Source organism: Aedes albopictus, chromosome 1 (assembly GCF_035046485.1).
Source record: "Aedes albopictus strain Foshan chromosome 1, AalbF5, whole genome shotgun sequence".
NCBI classification, from domain to species: domain Eukaryota; kingdom Metazoa; phylum Arthropoda; class Insecta; order Diptera; family Culicidae; genus Aedes; species Aedes albopictus.
The window spans coordinates 183949216-183973393 of NC_085136.1; the positions used below are offsets into that span (position 1 = coordinate 183949216).

The 24178-nt window shown below is 41.3% G+C and overlaps 2 protein-coding genes across 5 annotated transcripts in view; both read right to left on the reverse strand.

The window, feature by feature from the left end:
• The window catches only part of LOC109405544 (zinc finger protein hangover), a 140082-nt gene that overhangs the window by 22665 nt on the left and 93239 nt on the right, over positions 1–24178 (reverse strand). For 2 of the 4 annotated variants that reach the window (XM_029868098.2, XM_029868096.2), the window contains one exon: positions 12204–12702. The exons of 1 other annotated variant lie outside the window; for it this stretch is intronic. In XM_029868098.2, the coding sequence (XP_029723958.1) occupies positions 12204–12702 (499 nt within the window). The remainder of the gene's footprint in view (positions 1–12203; positions 12703–24178) is intronic. One more of the 4 variants, XM_062845952.1, reaches the window with a different exon arrangement.
• Positions 4916–12167, reverse strand: LOC134285362 (uncharacterized). Its single transcript, XM_062845958.1, has 3 exons — positions 8824–12167; positions 8649–8752; positions 4916–8585 (listed from the first exon to the last, which is right to left on the reverse strand). Exon 3 carries the CDS (start codon positions 7198–7200, stop codon positions 4930–4932), a length of 2271 nt encoding a protein of 756 aa, XP_062701942.1. The 5' UTR covers positions 7201–8585; positions 8649–8752; positions 8824–12167; the 3' UTR covers positions 4916–4929.

Here is a 24178-nt window from a genome sequence, read left to right on the forward strand (position 1 = left end):
TCATTAAATACACTTAATTTATTTAAATAGACAAGAAACGACCGCGAACTTACTTCGAGTTTAGTGTTACACAATAAGAATTAGCTTTAATCAAACTTTAAAGTCACTTCGAAAGTTGGACTGTTCAGTTGTACGCACTCCACAATTATGATCAACCCGACGCGAGTTAGATTGGGCAGATCCTAATCGCTGCAGCGCTAATCCCGTCTATTGTTCGATTTAAGAGAGAGATTTGATTGCATTAGGTATTTCTCGCTATTCTTAAACAATACTGCACCGATTTATTCTCTACGACGCAATTTGGCATGTTACTGCGTAATAAATTTGAATATTGGAATATTCCATCCGGTTTACTTGTTCAAACACTAGGTGTCGCATTATTGGGTGGTGTCTTCGGTAAGCTTGAAAAGTACGCAGCCTAGTTACGATATTTCGTTGCAGTCAAACTTGCTGCACCCATCTGACAGCATGACAACTGACAGCACAACAAAAAACATATCAACATGATAAACATTTTAAAGTAGGTTCACAATGTCCTTACATTCTCGCCCATCCTAACTGAATAAAAATTTTGAAATGTATTTCGAAATTTTTATACTACAACAATTACTATTTCCAAACCGAATGACAAGAACTAACATTAATCACGATTTCCACATCTAAACCGACAAATGGTTGATTGAATGAAGAATCTGAATGATTTTTTTACGGGTTGGTTGTGAATGACACCTATTGCAGGTATGTTGTGGCTTTAATCTTAATCCGAATATCTTAATGCAATTTCCGAAACCTCAGGGATGCCTGAGAAAAAAAAATAATAATTACCTAGTCTACCAAATCCAATTTACCTCAGAAAAGTCTGAGAACTCTAATCATTCAAAACCGAATTTACCTCAGAAATGTCTGAGCACACAATCATCACGCGTCTCTTTTTTTTTCATCCAATTAACCTCAGAAATGTCTGAGACCTTCTATTCATTCAAACTACTTTTTACTTCAGATACTGTTCTGAACATTATTACCTAAACTGTACACTAATTTTGCCACAACCATACTTTGGACCAAATGAAATGTTACGCGATGCTGTGAGTTAACTGACGTTGAGAGAGATGGGCTGTCAAACGGATCTGTCAAATGAACTCGAGTGATGATTGGCCGGGCTATTGTCAAACGAAAGTGAAAGTGAAATGAAAACCAAAATAAACAGTGATTGGATGCATCGGTGATTGAAAACTATAGAATAATCGAAATTGATGGAGAAAACTACTATTTGACGCTACAATTGCAGAAAATTAATAGGCTATTGATGGAAGGAGTTGCGGGCTATTGAATGAGGTATGTATCTAGTGAAACTATGGGGAGAAAGAGTGTTTTTTCTTCGAAGCAAAATGTGTCTACAAAAATGAAATTGAAAGTGAAAGTGCATCGATCCCTCATTCAACCAAATTCCAATTAGAACTAACTAACATGACAAAGTTTTAAAAGGATAATGTATTTTATTTACTGTGAACTAGTTTATACCTAAGAATCAACAACGGAGGAAACACTATGTGACATCTCGACGTTGGATTATTGCCGTACACCTCTAAGAGTATTTTGTTTTCGTTGGCTGGTTTCTGTGCATCGGCGGATGCACCGTCATAGCTGGTATTTCTTATGCGCGTTTGAGGAAGGATCCGTGATAGCTACCAGGAATCCGGTTCCCATCCAAATCCTCTACTACGTAGGTGTTTGTTCCGAGCACTTCACGTACTCGAACCTTGCTAAATTTGTTTCCAAATTTGCCTACAAAGTTCTTTTGCTTGTCCGATAGATGCATTTCCTTTTTGTACACAACATCTCCTACTGCGAAGTGGTGTTTTGTATTGGCTCGTAGATTATATGGTGTGCTATACCTTTTATATGCTTTCAACAGGTTTTCTCGGACGATATTGAACAAATTGCTTGTTTCTCGTTTTAGGTCTTCTGAACTCCGGTTATCCTGGACGCGTTGCAGGAGTTCATATTCGTCTCCACTGCTCACCATATTCCGACCGAAGTTAACGAAATACGGTGTGTAACCCGTACTATCGTGTACGTTCGTGCGAATCGCCTTCGCAATCTGGTGCACAGATTCGTCCCAGTCCCTGTGATCCTTCTTATGGTTCAGCGAGCATCGGATCGCGGTGACGATAACCCGATTAACACGTTCGGTGGGATTCGGCGCTGGATGGTACACGGAGAGGTTCCAGTGAGTAACCGCATACTTTTGTAGTAGTTTTGTGAACAATTCACCTTTAAAGACTTGTGCATTGTCGGTTATGCATACGGCAGGTGCGCCAAATAAATTGAAAACCATGTTTTCGACGAATGCACAAACTGATTGGGCTGTTGCAGTTCGCATACATTGCACCAACACGAATTTGGAAAAGAAGTCACTGACCACCAAAATCCAAACGTTTCCTTTCCTGCTTCGCGGGTATGGTCCGAGAAAATCTAAGGAGATTAGCTCCCATGGACGTGAGCAAAGTTTTGGTTTTCCGCAACGAGGAGTCACGTTCAAATTTGGCACTTTTGATTCACGGCAAACTTCGCATCGGAAGCAAAATCTCTTCACTTCGGTTGCCATTCGTGGCCAATAGAACCGCTCACGAATTTTGGCAAGTGTCTTGACTGGTCCAAGGTGGGCTTCTTCGTGAATTTTTCGCATGATATCTGGTCGCTCGTTGAAGGGTACCACGTACTTCCATCTGAAGCTGTTATCTTCAGCAACTGACGTATTTGTGACGAATTTGTATATTTTCCCATCTTGAATGTTGAAGTCACGGTACTTGTCGGGAAACTGCTCGATCATTCTCTTCAGTTGAGTGATGTAGGGATCCCCAAGGACAACGTCGACTGTATTAACCGCTCTCGACAAGGCATCTGCTGGGATGTTTTCGCTACCTTTACGGTACTGTAACAGCAGATCGTACTTGGACAGTTTCAATGCCCAGCGTGCAATTCTAGGCGATTTGCTCTCGATGGACATGTTGCGTAGAAACGTGAGGCTCATGGCATCGGTTTGTACTACGAACTGTGATCCCTCAACGAAATGTTTGAAGTTCTCTATACTCAAGAGGACGGCGAGACACTCTCTTTCCGTAGCGCTATAGCGTCGCTGGGTACTTGATAGCTTCTTAGAAAAGTACGCTATAGGTCGCCTTTCGCCGTCGATGTTCTGCGTCAGCACAGCTCCTATCGCGAGGTCCGAGCTGTCCGTTTCTATCACGAAAGTTCTCGTAAAATCCGGGTTCGCGAGTACTGGCGCTGTTACGAGTAGGGTTTTAAGTTTTGTTAGTGCATCATCAGCTTCTGCAGTCCAAGTGAACTTCTTACGATTCTTTTTTAGCAAATCGGAGATAGGACTAGTAACTTCTGAATAATTGGGTATGAATTTTTGGTAAAATCCAGCCAATCCGAGGAGTCTTCTTATGTCCTTTATCGTCTTGGGTACGGGGTACTCTAGGACAGGCTGTATCTTGCTAATGTCCATGGACAAGCCGTCTTCTGAGAGGACGTACCCCAAATACCGGATCTTCGTCTGACAAAATTTACTTTTCTGCAAATTTATCGTGAGACCCGCGTTACGAAGTCTCCGAGCTACTTCTCTAATCAGTTCGATATGTTCCTCCAAGCTATTAGAAACGATGATGATGTCATCGAGGTATACATAAACCCTCGGCTCCAAATCGTGACCCAATACTCGAGCCATAAGGCGAGCCATGGTTGCCGGAGCGTTGGACAAACCAAACGGCATTACTGTAAACCGATAAAGGCTCTTAGCCGTTCGAAATGCGGTCATGTTCTTTGAAGATTCATCCAAGGCCACTTGATAATACGATTCGCTAAGATCTATTACCGTGAAATATTTGGATTTCGGTATTCTCTGCAGTATGGACATCATATTCGGGAACGGGAACTCATCCCGTTTGGTGAACTGGTTCAACCTTCGTGAGTCAAGGCATATGCGCCATTTCCCATTGGCTTTTTTGATGGGTAGTAATGGGTTCAGGAAATCAACGGCTTGAGGACATTCTTCAATGACGCCTAACTTCTTCATTCTCTCAACCTCTGCATCGATTACGCTTTCAACTGACGGGGACCAACGATAGGAAGGAAATTTCTTTGGTTTTGCTCCTGGAACAAGGTCGATTTGGTGTTTTAATAGAGCTGTTCTCCCTAATTGTCCTTCCTTTGTCGCAGGGAGAGTCTGGACAGCATCAAAGAGCATTTGCCGTTCCGCCTCACTCAGAGGGTGTTCCGTTTGCAAATCTTCGGCATGGTGCATGTGCGATTCTGGAATTTCCACCGTGGGCATTTCCAAACTTGGATCCAACTCAATTTTAGGCGTTTCGTTTACTTCGCAAGGAAGTAATTCGAAGCAAATCGTCTCGTTGTTATTCCCAAAATAGTCTTCCACGAAGCCAACGTCTAGTTGATTTATTTCAGGCAAAACGGTTTCTGAAGAGCTGTTGGACACTGATTCGTTCTTAGAGGCGGTCAAACGGAAACCAAACTTATTAAGAAAGTCCATTCCCAATATGAGCTTCTTGGTAATTTCTGGAACGATGATTGTTGGAAGAACATGGGTGACATTCCCGAATGAAAATGGGACGTTGACGTATCCGTGACAGTGGTATCCAGTTCCATCAGCGGTTTTAACTTGGAGAGGCACTGGATGAATTTGGAGTCCTAGCTTTTCGATTAAGTCTAAGGCGCTGATGATTGAAATACTGGCTCCAGTATCGGCTAATCCTTCGATTTCTTCTGACAATATTCTGACCTTCAAATGCGGGCATCGGGAAACGGAAGTGTTGATTTGAAAAACTCGTTCAAAGTAGGAAAATACAGCGTTGGGAATCTTCACATCACTCGTAGGAGGACAATGATTCCCAGAATCGTCCTCAACTACTCGTTTTTTGGCTCTTCGTCTTCGTAACGAAGGTTATGCTGGTTTGGACACTTGAACGCCGTTGTGTCCATCATTCCGCAAATATGACAGAAGATTCTCTTCCGTTTATCACAATCGCGCCATAGATGACCCGCCGTATTGCAGTTCCAGCAAGTCATTTCCGATGGTTTTTGCTCATTGGAAGACTTGGTTTCCGAAGCTGTCTTCCCTGGTGCTTTATTTCGGTTTTGCATCATCTTGGAACGCAGCGCATAAACTTCGGCTTCTGAAGCATCCAAATAATCCTCGTTTCCCTCATCTTCCAACGCGACATGGTGTACAGACTTTGACTGGTTGTAAACCTGATACAAATTACTCTCAAGCGCGTCAAATTTGTAGCACATCTGGGCCAAATGGTCTATCGACTGAATTGGCTCCAACGCTAGACGCCGCTTGTACGAGAGTTTCATGTTCTCAACTATCATCTCAAATTTCTCGGCTTCTGACATTTTCCGGATCATACGTTGAGCTAACATCTCCATATCGGCTAAGAAAGCACTGAAGAGCTCGTTCGGGCGCTGCTTACGATTGCGCATCTCTTCGCGTATCAGCCTGTCTCTGTTAGGATTGTCGTATCTCATTTTGAGATAGACTTCCAGCGTTTCCCACGAATTGAACTTCTCCTCGTATGTCGTGTACCAAACATAAGCGTTGTCCTTAAACAAAAGATGGGCGTGCATACGGAGCTCCTGCTTGCTGATATCGTACGATCGGCATAGAATGTCGATCTGCCTTAAAAAGTCGGTAACGGGAACGGTATTCGTATCTCCGGTGAATTTTGGCCACTTCTCGATGATCGCACACTGTTGATGGGGTTGTCTTCTTGGCGGTAGATTTCCACGATAGCCATCGACATCAGGTTGGTATCTTGGTATCCCAGGTGATGCTACGGCCGGTCTAGGATTAAGAATGTTTCCAAACTGAACTGGAACAAATCGATCTCCTTCAGCTGCAAAAGTTCGATGCAGATTCGCGGTATTTTGTCTCGGTGTACTCCGAGCATCCGGACGAGATCCACTTAGTTGAAGAGGCGGGCTCGGTTCACGCAAATTCATTAACTGCGGTGGAATTATTCGGTTTGGTAGACTGTTCTGCACCTCCTGGTCCGCGAAACGCACTTGCGCGACTTCATCTGCCAAGTTGTTCATCAAATTGTCTTGTCCAATAGAATATCTTGTTCCTTGCTGGGTTATCTGCTCCACACATCTCTTCACATAAGCCTTGATCTGTGAACAATGCACGTACTCATTCATGTTTATGTTTTCAGCCGCTATCCTCGGTGTCTGACGCATCTCATCGCCTCCTTGAGGACGCTGATCACTCCTCGGCTGCGACAGAACTTCCTGCTGTTGGCGTCTGAATTGCTGATGATTCTCGATGATCTCTTGGGCTGGATACGAATTAGGAATGCTGCGTACAGGGCCTTGTGGATTTTGTAGATTGAAATTAACCGACGAAACCATCTGCGGTGGCGACTGTACAAAGTCCGGAGCGGATGGTCTAGCAGCACGAGGAATCGCTCCTGTGTACTGCGGCTGGGAACCTCCGGTACGCCACAAATGGAATGCACCTCCTTCTGGTCTAGGATGCACCACTGCTGGTTCGGGATTGTTCAGTGCCGGCTGACGATTTACTGAAACGGATCCGATATCACCGCCCACTGCACCTTCCAAATTTATCGAGCCTGTGGAATTCGGCCGACCGGGATTCATCAACGAGCCACTTCTAACCTGTTCACCATCTCCTGGACGTATGGCATCCGGTGGCTGCATGATAAACCGCGGCGAGTTCGCTGCCGGTAAGTCCCTGATTTCGTCCTGCGGTACTGGAGTCTCCATCATACGGAAGTCCACCTGGAAGTACCTTCTGGCCAAATCATCGACCAACTCCAACAAACGTCGACGATTCTCGAGCTCTACTGGATTATGCGGGACGTAACGACGAACTCTCTGATGGTAATGGACCAATCTCGACAGCATACCTCTGCTCGATTCATCAATCATAATCCTTTCGATTTCTTGCAGCTTGTACGGTACTATCTCGAGATCCGCCTGCATCATGTGATCGGCAACGACCAGCGTTCTCAACGAATTCGGACCACGGAGAAGGTTCCTCAATTCCCTTCGACGCGTCTCCTGGCCGCCTACAAGAGGACATGCGCGAATTGCCAGCTCATAGTCCAGCTCTTCGTTATCGAGGTCATCGGCATAGATTCGGTACCACTCCATTATGAAAATTTACTTTTTATCACTATCAAACTCAGTTAGGTTCATATAATTCCTGTTCCAACCACAAAACCAATCACAAACTCTTTGACAACCGCGAAATTGACAGCAGAAACAAAACAATTCAACTTTATTACAGCACTATTTGAAAATTGTTTGTGAGTTCAAGCAAATTTGCTCAAAACTTAGCAAAAGTAGAGGAAAAATTATTCAAATTCAACTTATTCAACTAATTATTCAAATTTTAAACTAATTTCGAATTCAATTCTTAGATCTAACCAAAACCAACCAAATTCAATAAACCTAACCAAATTTCTTAACTTCTAGATTCCAAACAGACTGATTATTCAATCAACTAATTCGAAAAAACCTATCAAACTTCAAATATTGGCAAATTCTAATCAACTCGGCCCCACGTTGGGCGCCAAAATGTAACGTTCCGTCCTGTTTCCAAAAGCTAGCGGCTTAAGCGCCACCTCCTCTAAAGAAGGACCGTTAGCTCTGCTAAGTTTTACCCGGATGAGACTGCCAACTCAGGGCAGGTTTAAGTTCCACCAGAACCGAAGTCGCACTTCAACAACACCAAAACGTCGTAGCCAATAAACCAATTCAGTACTTACCAACTTCAAATTGAACACAAAAACTAAGAAAAATATATACAAACCTCAAAAATCAAACAATAAGAAAAAAGCTTAGCAACTAATAGGAAAATTTCAACCTTAAATCTAATCAAAAAAATCCGTGACGAAAGCAAAGTGGAGTGTGGTCTAAACTAGAAGTAATTTTATTCGTTTTATTCAATTTACGCACGCGAAATAATAGAAGCGATCAATTTTTCGAGTAATGACCGTGCAATAGGTAGAAATTGATTTATTAAATTAAGGAAAGCCTAGTTCCCTAACCGTGTGTGACGTCACGTTCTCAATTCAATTCTAATTAACTGGATTTGTTTCTAGAAACAGTTTTCGAGCAAAGGGCAGATCTGACCTTGTCTTCTTCCGGCGATCCCACGTCGGATGTCCTTGGACTTGGCACAGACTACGTAGCAAACTCTCAATGCGGCAGTTTCGAGCCAACAATGTACGCCACCCACAGGACTCGCGCGCAGGTGTCTTATTTCGGGGTACAGATATCCCCTAGCACTGTGGAGTGTTTCCGTTAAAAATGTCACGGCTGACACCACGCGACTGATGGACTTGCGAGTCGTGTCACACGTGCGGGTTTTGTTGCACGACTGTCGAAACAGCTATGCGACGAGATGTGGGCTTCGATGGGCGTCCCCTTGGCGTCGCGTCGGTGCGAAATTCAAACGACGACGCACGTGCTTCCGCAACCGTTGGACCGTAGTCACTCCGCACAAACCGCCCACGTTGGCTGGGCTCGTTTTCCTGCTCAACGCGGATAATTTCACTATTTGCTCGAATTATTTCACGTTATTTCACTAGGCTTACCTGAATTTAGGAATGTTCACTAATCCAAAGCACGAATTATCACAAATTATCCCAATGGTGGGATTTTCTCTAAAAACTTTTATCACACTCGACTAATTGAATCACTAAATGTAAGAAAAATATCATTAAATACACTTAATTTATTTAAATAGACAAGAAACGACCGCGAACTTACTTCGAGTTTAGTGTTACACAATAAGAATTAGCTTTAATCAAACTTTAAAGTCACTTCGAAAGTTGGACTGTTCAGTTGTACGCACTCCACAATTATGATCAACCCGACGCGAGTTAGATTGGGCAGATCCTAATCGCTGCAGCGCTAATCCCGTCTATTGTTCGATTTAAGAGAGAGATTTGATTGCATTAGGTATTTCTCGCTATTCTTAAACAATACCGCACCGATTTATTCTCTACGACGCAATTTGGCATGTTACTGCGTAATAAATTTGAATATTGGAATATTCCATCCGGTTTACTTGTTCAAACACTAGGTGTCGCATTATTGGGTGGTGTCTTCGGTAAGCTTGAAAAGTACGCAGCCTAGTTACGATATTTCGTTGCAGTCAAACTTGCTGCACCCATCTGACAGCATGACAACTGACAGCACAACAAAAAACATATCAACATGATAAACATTTTAAAGTAGGTTCACAATGTCCTTACACATTCACTGGTTTGATGCAGTTCGCCACACTTAACCCTTTCCTTCCCACGACTTTGAACGACTATATCTATGCTAAAAAGCGTTTCCAAAATAAGTGCTTGAACAAAAATTATTGCAAATTGGCTAAATTTTTCGAAATCAATGAAAAAAAATTTGGTTGTAAATCAATAGGTTTTTGATTGTTTATCAATAGTTTCACTATTGAAACAAGTAGTTAGTAGTTGGATCAACCTTATGAGGTTATAACCATATTTTGAAAATTATTACATCATATTAATCTAATTCCATTTGTCCCGAGTTCGCCGAAAACCGATGGTGCTCTAGAGCAACCATGGGAAGTAGAGAGTTAACACATTTTGCCTCAAGGTTGCAATAACGCATTCCGTGGCCGAATTTCTGACACCTGAAGCATTGGACAGCATCCGTAGGTTTTCGGGTGTAGTGTCGCCATTCAATAATCACATTGAACAGCGAAGTCTTCTTTTGCAGCTCCTGCAGCCGAATGGATCCTCTAGGAAAGGACACAAGGTAGAGTGCATCGTCTCCGGTTTTAGAGACACGTAGCAGCTTGACGTCCAACGGTATTATTCCTTCGTTACTTAATTCTTCATGTATATCTTCCACTTCGAACCTTGATAGCCCAGATAGCACGTATTTTACTGGTATTTCGTCGTTTGTTCCATGGGTATAAAACAGAACATTGGTATTCCTCAACGCTTCCACCGCTGTGGTGAAATTTTGTTTTTTGTTTATGTGGATCCGAATTGATCCATTGCTTAACCTCATTCTGTACTCGGATTTTTCGATGCTGAGAGTAGCCATTGTCTTGTTAATATCAACAACGCTTTTGCCGTACACCGTGATGGGTGGACAACGAGTTTTGGTTCTTGGCGGTTGTTGGTGGTTAACGAAACCAGCATTGTTGTTAGGAATAGTGTCTTCTTGCTGCGTATCATCGTCCATAGTGAACACATCATATTTATTTTGCGTGGATACATTCACTGCAGTCTGCGCGTTTATTTGTTGTTTGTCCTGCCTTTGTCTGCGACCATGAGGTGTCAATAGAGCATTGTCAACCATAGCGTTTATCCCCGCCGGAGTCAACCGCACTTTACTTTTATCGTAATTTCTCCGAATCATGGAGGAAGATGGACCAGATTCGTTGTTCGCGGAGCCCGCGGCATGATTCTGACCTGGCTTGCCCAGGTTGAGTCTTTTAGAGAACGTTTGTAGATAGATTTAAAGCTTTAGCGAGAGCGAAAAAAAACCGACGACTTTGCCTGTTAACGCTAGGGCCTCGTCATACTGAAAATTCTCTCAGTTCAAGTCAGTCTTGTTAGAATTTTCTTGACACTGCGTACCGTTGTACAGGAATCACACTCGTATCACATGTCTGTCCGGGGTATTACGTGACTATAGATGTTTTCCAGAACCCTATCACAAACAAACAGACGCAACACTAATAATTCCCACGTACACCAAAAATTCAACAAAATTTAATAGTTAGCCAGCTGTCCATCTGTGGCGCTCGCAGCGTTTTTGTTCAAGTTTTACATTCGCTCACTATTGTCACCTAGTTTATGATTGGTCACTCTATTGGCCAAACTTAGTCCTTTTAGATTGGGTAAATATGTTTCCGCGACTATGATTTTGAATAGCAAACGTCTCACTTGAAAGAAATTGCTATTAAAATCATCGTCATGTAAACATAATCCCCAATGCCAAACACGCTATTTCACAAAATGCTCAGTAGGTGCCGGTAGTGAGCGAACGTCAAACAGGAGCAAAAATTATGTGAGCGCCGTCTGCGAACAATTTGCATACTACAGAATATTTAATTTAAATATTCTTTAAAAAATAAAACGATAAGAAATGACTAGAGGGAGACTGGAGACGTATGCTTGTCTGTGACGAAATGTTAGAAGTGTTGCGTGTGTTTGTCTGTGACCCTTTATGCCTTTGTGATTTTATGCAAGATTCATCAAAAGCCATAAGGACATATTTTATTTGTTTCAGTTTGTACTACGTCCGATAAAAAGTAAGGACCACTTTTAGCAACGCACGGTGGAAAATCAATATGTTTTTCAAGTCCCTAAACCCAAAATAAAAACCACTGGTGGGAAGGTGGGGTGCTATCTTAAAATAGCACCCGACAAGGAGTGGTATAATAGGGATAGCGATGAGGACTTCCGTGGCGAAGCTCTAACTATCTTGTATAATGTGAAGTTGCCTAATTATTGGGAGCTACAGTGCCAGCACAAATATTATTGAAAACATTATTCTGATATACTTTATGGTAAAATTTCAGTCGTTCATAAAAATTCGAGAATTCTTAAGTGCACGAAATATGGGCACCTCACGGTACTTGGTGGGTTTGTAATTTATCGAAAACAATTATAGGTGGAACCACTTTGACAGTTCTTTCTGCACGATTGGTTTACAATGCAATGGCCGCCAGCCGCATATATCCCTTGAGCCTGGAACACAGCGTCCGTTCCGTCGAAGTTTACGTTTTTTGACAGTTTTCCCATGGGAAATATTTCAAACTACTGTCACGCACACGCAAACGTATGCATTGTGTGGGGCACTTTAATGTTGGATTACTACTGCAGTTGAACTACCCTAACAAAAATGTATTATTCACTGTAATTAGGTGATTGATTGTATCATCCCGTGTGATCAAGATGATAGCTCGAAAAGGTTGTTAAGCACATTGTATCACATTTTTTTTAGAGTAGACAAAAGATAATTCTTGAAAAGCACTCTTACTCATCCTGATGACTACGTGTAGTGTGTATTTTTCTTTTTCTCACTTTGCGCTCTGATGTTCATGTTATGTCTGCCCATACGAAACAAATTGTAAAATACTAAATTGGGTAAAGTATACTTACTCATCATCTTCCGTTTTTATTTCAACAGACGAAGTGACTTGTTGCGACTCATGGCTACCTGCCGCATTCGTAGCACCGTGTACATGGTGCTTTGAATCTTCGGTTACTATCTCTTCAGAATTATCATCATCGTGCTCTTTAGCGTTAAGGTGAGAAACCATATGCTGCAGTAAACGCTCCTTTCTAGTAAATGCTTTACCGCAAATTTCACAATTCCATTCAAATGTCTGCGATGGCTTTTGTACTCGAGCGTGGCTCAGTTTATGGTCGATCCATTCTGACACCGTGTTGAATTTCATAGAACATGCCGTACATTCTCGGAACTTTTCAATAAACGATGGGGATACAACTTCAGATGATATTGAGGAATTTTCTGGAGTCGAATTTTTCGACTCATTCCGTTTGTGTACTTCTACAATATGTCGCTTCAAATTATTACCACTGGCAAATGTAGAGTAGCAGTATGGACAAGTTGGTAATCGTTTCTCTGCAGAAGTACCTGGAAATATGAATGAACAAGCGTAAAAAGAATATATATATTTTTTTCTATGAAAACTCGACTAATTTATTCAGCTCAACATTTATTTCTATCTTATCAAATACAATGGGCTTAGGACGAATTTCGCGCCAACTCGACCAACGGTTTGCAGCACCCTCTCAGAATCGAACGAAACTTTGTGGCCATAAACAATAGGTCTTTCTAAGCAACTTTGCATATTTTGTTTTTCGAAATTTTTTAAGAGTAACATTTGAAGAGGGCCTAATTTTTTTTCATAGATTTTTTTCAAATCGATGTAACTCAAAAATGACAAGACCTACAAAAAAGTGTTGTATGGCGGACTATCGTGAAATTCTATGAAGTTTTTTAGAAACATATCCAAAAAATTCAAAATTGATTCCTACACTGAAAAATAAAGGTTTTAAAAATTTAGATCGATATTACAAAAAGCCCTATGTTTTTATATCGATGATTTTTTTCTGGAGAAATGTATTTCAATTACCTACATTTTCTCCAAACAATGTTGCTGTGACATATTTAAGGGAAAAAAGTTTTTCTAACAAAAACTTTTTTCATATCCACATTGAGTGAATATTTTTCATCGCGTTTCGTGCCAACATGGCCATATATAGGTTCAGCAGCCTCTCATCAACCAATGAAACTTTATGGAAGTTCAAAAAATTGTTTAAGAAGCAACTTGGCATAATCTAATATTTATCTAGACTAACATTTGAAAATGGCGTATTGGAGTGACCCACACTTATATGAAAAACATAAAATTCAAAAAATGCCAAACCTTACCTCCTGCACAGTGAATCAAAATTCAACCATCGCGCAACAATAACGACAATGTCGCAACCTGAATTTGTTGCGACATTCTACCCAATGCGACAAAAGTTTGTCCCAACTTGAACAGACTAGGGCAAAGATCGTGCAGGACGAGTTTAGAGATTTTTAAGGCTTGCATTGCGATTTTCGAGCGGTTACTTCGAATCGATATACACTGCAACGCTGCTGAAGATTTGCTCTGATTCTAATCTTTCTTCGTGCGTGGTTGAAAAAGGAGACAGTGCTGCAGTATTCTAAAATAGATCTAACATAGGCAATATAAAGTGTTTTAATTGTATATGGGTCATGAAAGTTATAGCAGAAGCGCTTAATGAACCCCAGCATATTATTAACCCTGTGAATGATTGTGTTGTAGTGGTCAACGAATGTAAGTTTAGAATCTAAGATTACTCCTAAATCCCTAACCCTTTCAGATTTTTCCACATTCTTATTTCCTAATGCAATTGAGACATTCGGTGTTGTTCTTTTTCTGCTAAATGATATTAAATTGCATTTTTTAACATTCAGTTCTAATAGGCTTTTGTTGCACCATGTGTAGAATATTTCTATTTCATTGCGGAATACATTGATGTCTTCATCATTTCTTATTTCCAAAAAGAGCTTCATGTCGTCGGCATAAATTAACACTTTTAATTGCTTGAGAATGAAGGAAATGTCGTTTACATAAATGATAAAAAGAAGAGGTCCCAAATGAGAACCTTGTGGTACACCGGAAGTGACTTGAATTGGTTTTGATTTGTATCCATCAAATTTAATTATTTGTTGGCGGTCAGTCAGATATGATTCAAGCCATTTCAGGTGACCTGGTTCAATTCCAATTTTGTGCAATTTGAAAAGCAGCATTGGTATGTCGATGTGATCAAATGCCTTACTAAAGTCCGTATAAAAAGCTTCCACGTGGTTTCCATTATCCATTGCATTCAATATAGGGTAGAAGCTTCAGTTTTGGCCAGCCCGGAGTTTTGGCCATAGTGCGGTATTCAGCCTGTTACGATCTAAATTGGCATAAATTTATTTTTTACTAGTAAATTCTAATATAATATGATGATTACAGCTGTGAAAACCATACATTTTGATTAAAAAATGGAAGGAAAAAATATATTTTCTTAAAAAATCAGCTCCCATATATCTATTTTGGCCAGGGTGCTTCTAATTTGGCCACTCCCATAAGAAATACACGCGATTGGCCAAAATAGAAACCAAAGCTGAGAATATGGCCAAAACTGCGGCAATGCTTCTATTTTGGCCAGCGCCACTTTTAATACGAAAATCATGTATTAGCTTGATTTCTGCATTTTTCTAATAAAGTATAGATTGAAACCTTTCATTTAACACATTGGTAGTTTTCATTGGATTATTGGTTATTTTTATAAAAATGATTTCCCTTAGACTGGCCAAAACCTATAGTCAACAAATTGAAGCAAGTTTGTTGAAGTTGATCGGCCTTTAAAAAAGCCGTGCTGCATGTTAGTTATTCTGTTTTTGATTTGTAGAAATAACTTTTTGTTGACAATTGCCTCAAATAGTTTTGGAATGCAATAGATAATGGCTATGCCGCGATAATTACGTACGTCTGATTTACGACCAGATTTAAAAATAGGCACTAAAAAAGAGCTTTTCCATATTTTTGGGAAGTTTGCAGTATCGAGTGATATTTTAAAAAGCCAAAATAAAGGAGCAGTGAGTTCCTTAGCTAAAGTCCAAGTTCAAAAGTGCTTCAAAAATTTCATTTGGTTGAATTTGATTCACACCAACATTCCTAATAAAATCAGGGTAGAAAGCAAAGTAATCGCGGTCACGATCTTCTTCCGAAAAAGTTGTATAGATTTCCTGGAAAAAATCAGCAAATAGATTACAATTTTTTCCGGGGTGTCCCCAACTTTTTCGTCAAGATGCATTACGGATGGAAAATTGTCAGATTTTAATTTGGTTTTTACGTAATTGAAGAAGTTCTTTGAGCAGGACTTTATTTCGAGTTCAGTTTTCGTATTATATTCTTCAAATGCATTATTAATTTCAAAATTTAATTGGTCGCATAGGTTCAAATATTTAGCTAAATTTTCATCAGTTTTATATTTTTTTGTATATTTTATGTGCTTTTTGTTTGCGATTTTTCAGATTTTTGATTTGTTGATTATACCAGATTGGATATTTTGAATTTATATGACGACGTTTCGTTTTTATTGGAGTTTCTTGCCCAATAATTTCATTTAAAATTTTGTAGAACTCTTCTACGGCAGATTCGACATTTCCTTCATTCCTAAGAATAGCTTGCCAATCTATACTACTTAATTTACATTTAATGTTTTCGTACTTCGCTAATTTGTATTCAAACACTTCCTCATATTCGCAGTCGTTGGGGATTTTGTGCTCATGTATGAACAAAGAATATTCGATTGCTGTGTGGAAAGCTTCATTTTTCCATAACGGAGACAATGATTCGCTAACACAGAAGTCGTCAAAGATATTCGTTAATAAAAAGTCAAGGTAGCAATTTTGGCGGTTTTTTATGTGATTTATTTGGTTTAGACCTAAATTTGCAGTTTTGTCAAAAATAAATTGCAAGGTTTCATTCTCCCCAACGACTGGGAGTAAAATACTTTCATTTTCAGAGTCCAGAATGAAATCAGCATTACGTTGATTAAAGTCCCCATATATGTGGACCTTAACTTCGGGAGGAAGTTGAGACATGATTTGTTCAGCACATTGAAAGAAGTTTTCATATGTATTTTTATTCGCATGATCTGGTGGAAAATACACTGAGGCGAAAATATGTGTTTCACCTGCTATGTGAGATTTCACCCAGACATGCTCAAATTCTTTAAATTTAGATGTGTTAATGATTTCTGAATTAAAATTGACCGAAATAGCTACAAGAACTCCTCCTCCTGATTTCCTCTGGGACACATGAAAGTTTCGGTCGTTTCTGAATACATTGAAATCACTTCCAAAAATTTCTTCCCTTCGAACACTTTCATCCCAGCTTGTCTCAGTTGCCAAAACTACCGAGAATGATGTGCTTAATAAATTTTTATAGATTTCTTTTATTTTGGCTGGACTTTTCATTCGATTGAAATTCTGACAATAAATCAAAATTTCGGTCGAATTGTTTTCAGTCGAAGAAATAGTTGGAAGTGTGTCGGTTTTTGAAATATTTAAATTACAGTCAGATTGAAGATTACCGGTTAAAGAAATATTAATAGTTACCGGCTCCACTTCTATTTCTTCCAAGGAAGAAAGCGTCCTTACTTCATAAAATTTCGTTCCGGCAGGGGCGAGTAGAATCTATTTGAACTTTCCCGCAGTTGTTGCAGTCGGTTCGTGCATCCGCTTTTGAGATATTGGCGGTAAGAAGATAAGTCCGACGCAGCTTCAGCAGGGCTTACTCCATACTCCTGATGAACGGCGTTAAAAATTCGTAGAAGATGTGCAGGATCGGTAGGCAGGCCTTCAGACGCAAGAAGAACTCGTATGCTGGTGATTGTCATCCCATCAATACAAACGGTTTCGGGTTGATCCTTCATGTAAGCGAGGAATAACCGAACAACCCTCATAATGTTAGGATCGCGGAGTCTCGCTTTCAGAAATCGACCGTCACCCTCGGCGGATTGCTCTGTGAGACGTACGATGGGTGGATGCATTGGGTCGAGTTGAATGTCGTGATGTGGTTCAGAGATGTCCATATCCTCAGTGTGGAAAAGAGAAATAGAAAATACACCACTCACGCTGTGCATCTCAACAGGAGCCCGTCTCTTATATGTGGATCCACCACTGCGATTTGGATGCGCGCAAGCTTGGTGGGTAGAAATAAATCTCTTAGCTCCCTGAGCACTAGGCCACACAACAGTGCGTCGAGAGCGCTTTAAAATTCTCTCCGGTGAAAGTGTAAAAAATCACCCGGGCGCGCGCTCCAGTGAGGTTTTTGCGCCAGAGTGCGCGCTGCAGTGAAACACCAGAGAGTTCTGGCCCCGGTGACACCATGGTAATGATTCGGTGACTGCTGGGTGAAAACACGGGAGAGCGCGTGAGAGCGATGCGCGCGAAAGAGTGAGCCACACTCGATCCAAGGCGAACGAGCAAGAGCACACACTAGCGCTTGGTCTACCCACCACCCAAAACAAGAGAAACTGGCTTCTTGGTGTGGTGAAAAATGTTCCTATCCCCAGTGTGGTCGATAAACTGACGCTGCAGTGAATCGCTACGGTGAAGTGCCATCTCTGATGTGGTTGATTTTGTTGTTGTTGCTGTAGTTGATATTGCTGACTGTTCATCGGGGTTGTTTGACTGTCCATCGCTTGTTGTTGTTCTTGCTGGTTAGTTGGTGTAGGTCCTTGTTTTTCTGTCCGATATGGGTTGATATTTTCACTCCTTTTAAAGGTGATGGGTTTTGGAACCGAGAGACCGGAGATAGAATGCTCGGTGGTAGAGGGTGGTCCGGAAAATTTAGTTTTGGCAATAGCCAACAGCTGCTTGTCTGTTTTTTTGTTGTTGGTTGTGGTGTTGTTTTTGTTGTTGTTGTTGTTGTCGCTGTTGTTGTTGTTGTTGTTGTTATTAATGTGGTTGTTGTTGTTGTTGTTGTTGCTTGTATGTGGATGCTGCTTACGACGTCTCTTATTGCGAGGCACCTTTTCAGCACTTTTGGCATCAAGCTTGGGCCAGTGTCTGCGCCAAAGCAGATTTCGGCCGCTGTCTACAAACCGCCAACCGCTGTCTGGTGGTTGTGAAATACGCATTTTTGCTCTACGTTCAGCGAATAGCTCAGCAATGGCATCGCACTTTGTTGTGTCAGTAGGTAAGTGGCTTGAAGGATTGCTTAGCGCTGACTCTGTTAACTGATGTTGTTGTTGTTGTTGTTGATGATGGTGCTGTTGTTTTTCTGGTAGTTCGTCTGCTAAAGACTGGCTCGATTTAGGCGAACAAGCTACCGCTTTATTAGATATATTAGACACAGCAGCAGAGACAAAAAGCACTTCATCCAAAATTTTGTCTAGTTTGTTTGGTTCGTCAGCAAGTGTCGGTGTAGCAATTCTTCCTTACCTTCGCGGTACGCCCGTTAGGGATGACTTCGAGAAGGGGGGATGACTTCGTACAATGAGTACACTCTAATGGTAAGCGTTCCACCTGCTACCGCCTTAAGTTGTTCGCTCTTCCCCGGAGGCTCGGGCCCTGGCTAGTGCATAGACTACCCGTTGGGCTTAAGCTCCTGGATGGGGAGGGGAAGCCAACTCAACTAGCTGTTGTTCGGCTCGCCATTTTCTGTAGTTCAAGGACGATTCGAGATACCGAGGAAGAAACGGCATCCCACTTGTCCTCCCCCGTACACATCCTTTCAACAATGTTGTCGGGAGTGATGTCTCTACCGCATATCTCCTGCATACTCGACCTTTGCTCCACGAAGCGTGGGCATTCAAAGAGCACATGCTCCGCGGTCTCGTCGTAATCTGCACACTCCGGACATGAAGGAGAACCAGCGTGTCCGAATCTGTGCAGATACCACCTAAAGCACCCATGGCCTGACAGAAATTGTGTCAAGTGAAAATTCACCTCGCCATAGGGCCTGCTCGTCCACTTGGACACGCTCGGTATGAGCCTGTGTGTCCATCTGCCCTTGCTGGAGTTTGTCCAATCTCTCTGCCATTTCAACATCGACGATGTTCTGGCAATCCGTCTCGCGCCTTTTGTGCCTCGTCTCGCGAAGCACTCCTCGTCCTCTGACACCACAAGTGCTATGGGCATCATACCCGCCAGCACGCATACCGCGTCCTTTGACACCGTACGGTATGCGCTGATGACCCTAAGGGCCATCAATCTGTGTGTACTTTCGAGCCTCTCTACGTTTCGCTTGACCTCTAGCGCGCTCGACCATGCAGCGGCACCATACCGTAGTATGGAGACCGCTACTGTCGCGAGAAGTCTACGCTTACTCGAGACAATGAATTAACTACATCGGCTGTTTTCCTACTCTCTACATCGACCAATGTGGCGCTAGCTTCTATGCGCGAAAAATCGCTAAAAGTAAATCGCAAAAATAGTGTATGGCGAAAAGCATCTAAAGGCAAATTTATCGAAGTGGAATACATTATTCGAAAAAATATTTGGTAGTGGTTGTGCACAATGGTAACTACTATTTTGCCTACCAAATGTTTTTTTCAGTAAAAGCTTTCTTTTTCAAGTAATTCAAGTTTAGATGCTTTTCACCATACAAAATAAAATGGATTTACTCCTGCTGATCAACTGTGGGTGTGCGCCAAGCGGGTAGTCCATTGTCGAGCTATTTGACATTATCTTCGATAATGCCGCGATCGCCATGCTCGCCCTCTTGCAAGCATATTCTACGTGACTACCAAAGTTCAGCTTATCATCGATCATGACTCCGAGTTGCTTCAATGAGCGCTTGGAGTTGATCTCACACCCGCTTGTGGTGACCACCGCCTGTTGTTCCGACTGACGGTTGTTCACCACCACCACTTCCGTCTTGTGGTGTGCGAGTGCCAGCTGACGTGACCTCATCCAGTCCTCTATTATGCCAATTGCATGCGCCGCTGTCAGTTCCACTTCCTCTATCGACTCGCCGCATACCGTGAGGGTAATGTCATCAGCGAAGCCGACCAGCTTTACGCCCGGTGGAAGTGTGAGCCTCAATACACCATCGTACGCCGCGTTCCATAGTACCGGGCCCAGGATTGACCCTTGTGGTACTCCCGCGGTGATGTTGTACCTCTTTTCGCCCTCGTCCGTGTCATAGAGTAGCACCCTATTCCTCTATGTCACGCCTTGTGTATGGGACCTCACGATTGTTTGTATGGGTCGTCACGTTCTACAAAACCCCCCTCCCCTCCTAAAGCGTGACGTAATTTGTGCATGGCCCCTAATGGGGCGTTCAACGAGCATGAAGTTTGTATGGGAAACTTGGCCAAATGTATGCAGAAATCTTAAGCTCTTAAGCTCTTATTAATTTAACGCTTACAGCGCCACCTAGCGGCAAAAATCAAAAGCTTAAGATTTCTGCATACATTTGGTCAAGTTTTCCCATACAAACTTCAAGCTCGTTGAGCGCCCCATTAGGGACACGCTTTAGAAGGGGAGGGGGCGAGGTTTTGCAGAGCGTGACGACCCATACAAACAGTGGTGAGGTCCCACATAAAAAGCGTGGCATAGAGGGGAGGGGAGGGGGTTGAAAAAGGACGAATTTTGCGTGGCATAATTTGTGCATCACCCCTTAGACTAACTCGTTTCCGCTCAAATGCTGAACGTAGCTCCTGGGAGTCCAAAACAATCGATACAGGAGGTAAGACTTGTCATTGTTCGAATTTTATGTTTTTCATATAAGTGTGGGCCACCCTAATACGCCCTTTTCAAATGGTAGTCTAGATAAATGTTGAATTATGCAAAATTGCTTCTAAACATCCATAAAGTTTCATTGGTTGACGAGAGGCTGCTGAACCTATATATGGCCATGTTGGCACGAAACACGATGAAAAATATTCACTCAATGTGGACATGAAAAAAGTTTTTGTTAGAAAAACTGTTTTCCCTTAAATATGTCACAGCAACATTGTTTGGAGAAAATGTAGGTAATTGAAATACCTTTCTCCAGAAAAAAAAAATCATCAATATTAAAACATAGGGTTTTTCTGTAAAATCGATTTAAATTTTTTAAACCTTTATTTTTCAGTGTAGGAATTAATTTTGTATTTTTTGGATATTTTTCTAAAAAACTTCATGGAATTTCACGATAGTCCGCCATACAACACTTTTTTGTAGGTCTTGTCATTTTTGAGTTACATCGATTTGAAAAAAAATCTATGAAAAAAAATAGGCCCTCTTCAAATGTTACTCTTGAAAAATTTCGAAAAACAAAATATGCAAAGTTGCTTAGAAAGACCTATTGTTTATGGCCACAAAGTTTCGTTCGATTCTGAGAGGGTGCTGCCAGCCCCATAGAAGGGTTGGCGCGAAATTCGTCTTAGGGGTAAACCGAGGGCTTCGATATTGGGTGAAGAAAATAGCTTTATGTAGTATCGTCTACGAAGAAATAGCACTCGACTCCGCCGTTGACTTTAACTATGTCGGATGTTGTATAGCGTTGTAGCGCTCAGGACAGACGCTTGAGAAACAACAAATGGAACAGGCTTCCGGTCAGAAGTACTGCCGTTTACGGAGACTTGGAATGTACGGTCCTTCATAAAACTGCGAACCATTTTGAGGATCAGCATAGAGAAATTTCCATGAAGCGTTTTGTGTAATATTGCTCCGTGCCAAACCGAATCGTACGCTTTTCCGACGTTGACAAGTATCAATCCTGATGACTTTCCTTGTTGAAAAATCAGTCTCACTTTCTTCACTAGTCGAACAATTTGGTCGTCATAGAATGCCCCTTTTGGAAGCCGAACTGTTCATTCGGAATAATGCGTTTCTCGATACGGGCCAATATTAATCGTTCGAAAACTTTACTTAATGTGAACGGATCTCCCGTTCCAATTAACGACACGTAACGACACGTGCAAACAATTGGGCCGTGTGTGAATGGCATTTTTGAACCGGAGATTGTGCATTAACATTTCGATCAGTGGAATCTGTGAGCTTAAGCAGCACCAAGTATTTAGCGTGTGGCAGCTCCATTAGTTTCACAAGTTGAGAATTGTGGCTGGTTTAAAAAGCCCATTTTCTTAGTAATTACACGTGGTGTAATTGGTGGTTGGTGCCATTGTATTCCGAAATACCGTAAAACGGGACGAACAGAAACACTTTCCAGCATACTTAGGCAAGTATTTCTGGAACCGTGCGTAATAAAGTCAGTTGCAAGGGTCTCAACTTTGTGTCCCACCTGCCTTTTTAATTGCTGTAATGAGGATTCAAAACTAATTTTTATTTCGTTAACTTTTTTAAAAAAGGTTGCTTGTTTCTTTTCCCCCTGCAATGGGGCGAATAGAAAAAACTTTAAACAATTTTCGATATTTTTTCAATTAAAAGACAAAAAAAAATTTTTAAATCAAATAAAACTCTAAGACTAGATTATAATAATTCACCTAATGAAGAAAAAATTGTCGAATGTCGAAAAATACTTTAGTCTGTGAATACATACCAAATCGATAAAACGCAATTTCAATGGCGGAAGTTTTTTTTTGCCTCTAAATCTATACTTTGCTTATAGAAATTTTCACAAAAAAATAACGGAATTATCATCTCAAAAAAGGTTAATTGAAACACTGGTAGCATCCAACTAGCTAATAAAATTAGGTTTTGATGAATTTTAAAACATAATTGCCATCTTTTTTACAAAAAGTTATTTGTTTCTATTCGCCCCATTGTTTCTATTCACCCCGTTTTACGGTACGCCATTTTGTTCCGAGTCATTGATCGGACCCCACACGAGCGTCAATATTTCATCAATATCTTTTGACGGAATTTTCATCAAAGTTGAAGATCAATCGAAAGATTTTGTTGGCGGATTATGCACAGCGAGAGAGAATAAAAGAACAACGTCTGTTGTCTGGAAGAAACGCGTACGAACTAACTTTATTTATCTTTAGTTTACATTGGTTTGTGTGTTGTAAGCTACACTGGAGTAAATCGTGTTAATAACTTTATTTGTTGCCAACACAGTTGTGCTGACACTCCTCCTCAACCGATAGAAGTTTTGACACCAAGTGATTCGCGGTGCCGCTCCAATTTGATCCTGTCCAATGGCTTGGTCATGATGTCCGCGACCAAGGGGTGGATCACTCTTGGAACATCTGAAAAACATTTGTTGCATTCAAATGCATTTTTATGCATTCATTGATTCATTCAGTAAACGAGCAACCCATGGATTGCTACAATACGAAGGGGGAGAGGGTCGAGAATACTCTATTTTAGCGTGACGTATTCAATTCTCCCTAAAACAACCAAAAATAAAAACACATTTTAATTTTTGCTAGACTCTTTCGTCTTGCAGTAAAAAATTACAATTACAATATGTATGTATTAACGGCACGGCTCTAAACCTACATTATTCCCCAAACCAGCTGGTTACAGTTAGACTCAGTAGTCTAAGTCCAGTATATTTACACTAGTGGGAGAACTAGCCCAGCTGCCGTTTCCAGTCGATTCAAGGACAGTTCCTGCAATAAGAATTCACGATATAGGTTTCATGACTTAGTTAACCGTTAATTTAATATGGCTAATTAAATATTAATATAACTTACAATTACACGGTTACTGCCCAAATTGTCCATTTCAATAGTTTACTTTTGAGCAGAACATGAAACACATCATAACGGTTTTCTCAATACAGCTGTGGTTTGACATTCGCATATATATCAATGCTAAGTTGATGGGAAATTAAAAAAATGCATTTCCATACATTGAATGCAAATTAAATGCACATTCAAAGAACGATTTGTCCGCGACCATTTTATCCGTCGGTAGATAACGGAGATCGATGACTCCCCGTTGACGTAGATCTTTCGTGAATTCGTGTTTAGTGTCGATATGTTTAGATCGACGCTCGATGCGGTCCGACTCCACCATTTTTATACAGGACTGATTGTCCTCCCACACGACTATGGGTTCCGAGTTGTCCTCTGCCAGATCCTTGAGGAGCTTCTTCATCCACAGTACTTCCTGGCAGCCTTCCGACAGGGCT

What these genes read in the sequence shown, in the direction of transcription:
- LOC134285362 (XM_062845958.1), bottom strand. Translation starts at nt 7,200, where the DNA reads ATGGAGTGGTACCGAATCTATGCCGATGACCTCGATAACGAAGAGCTG.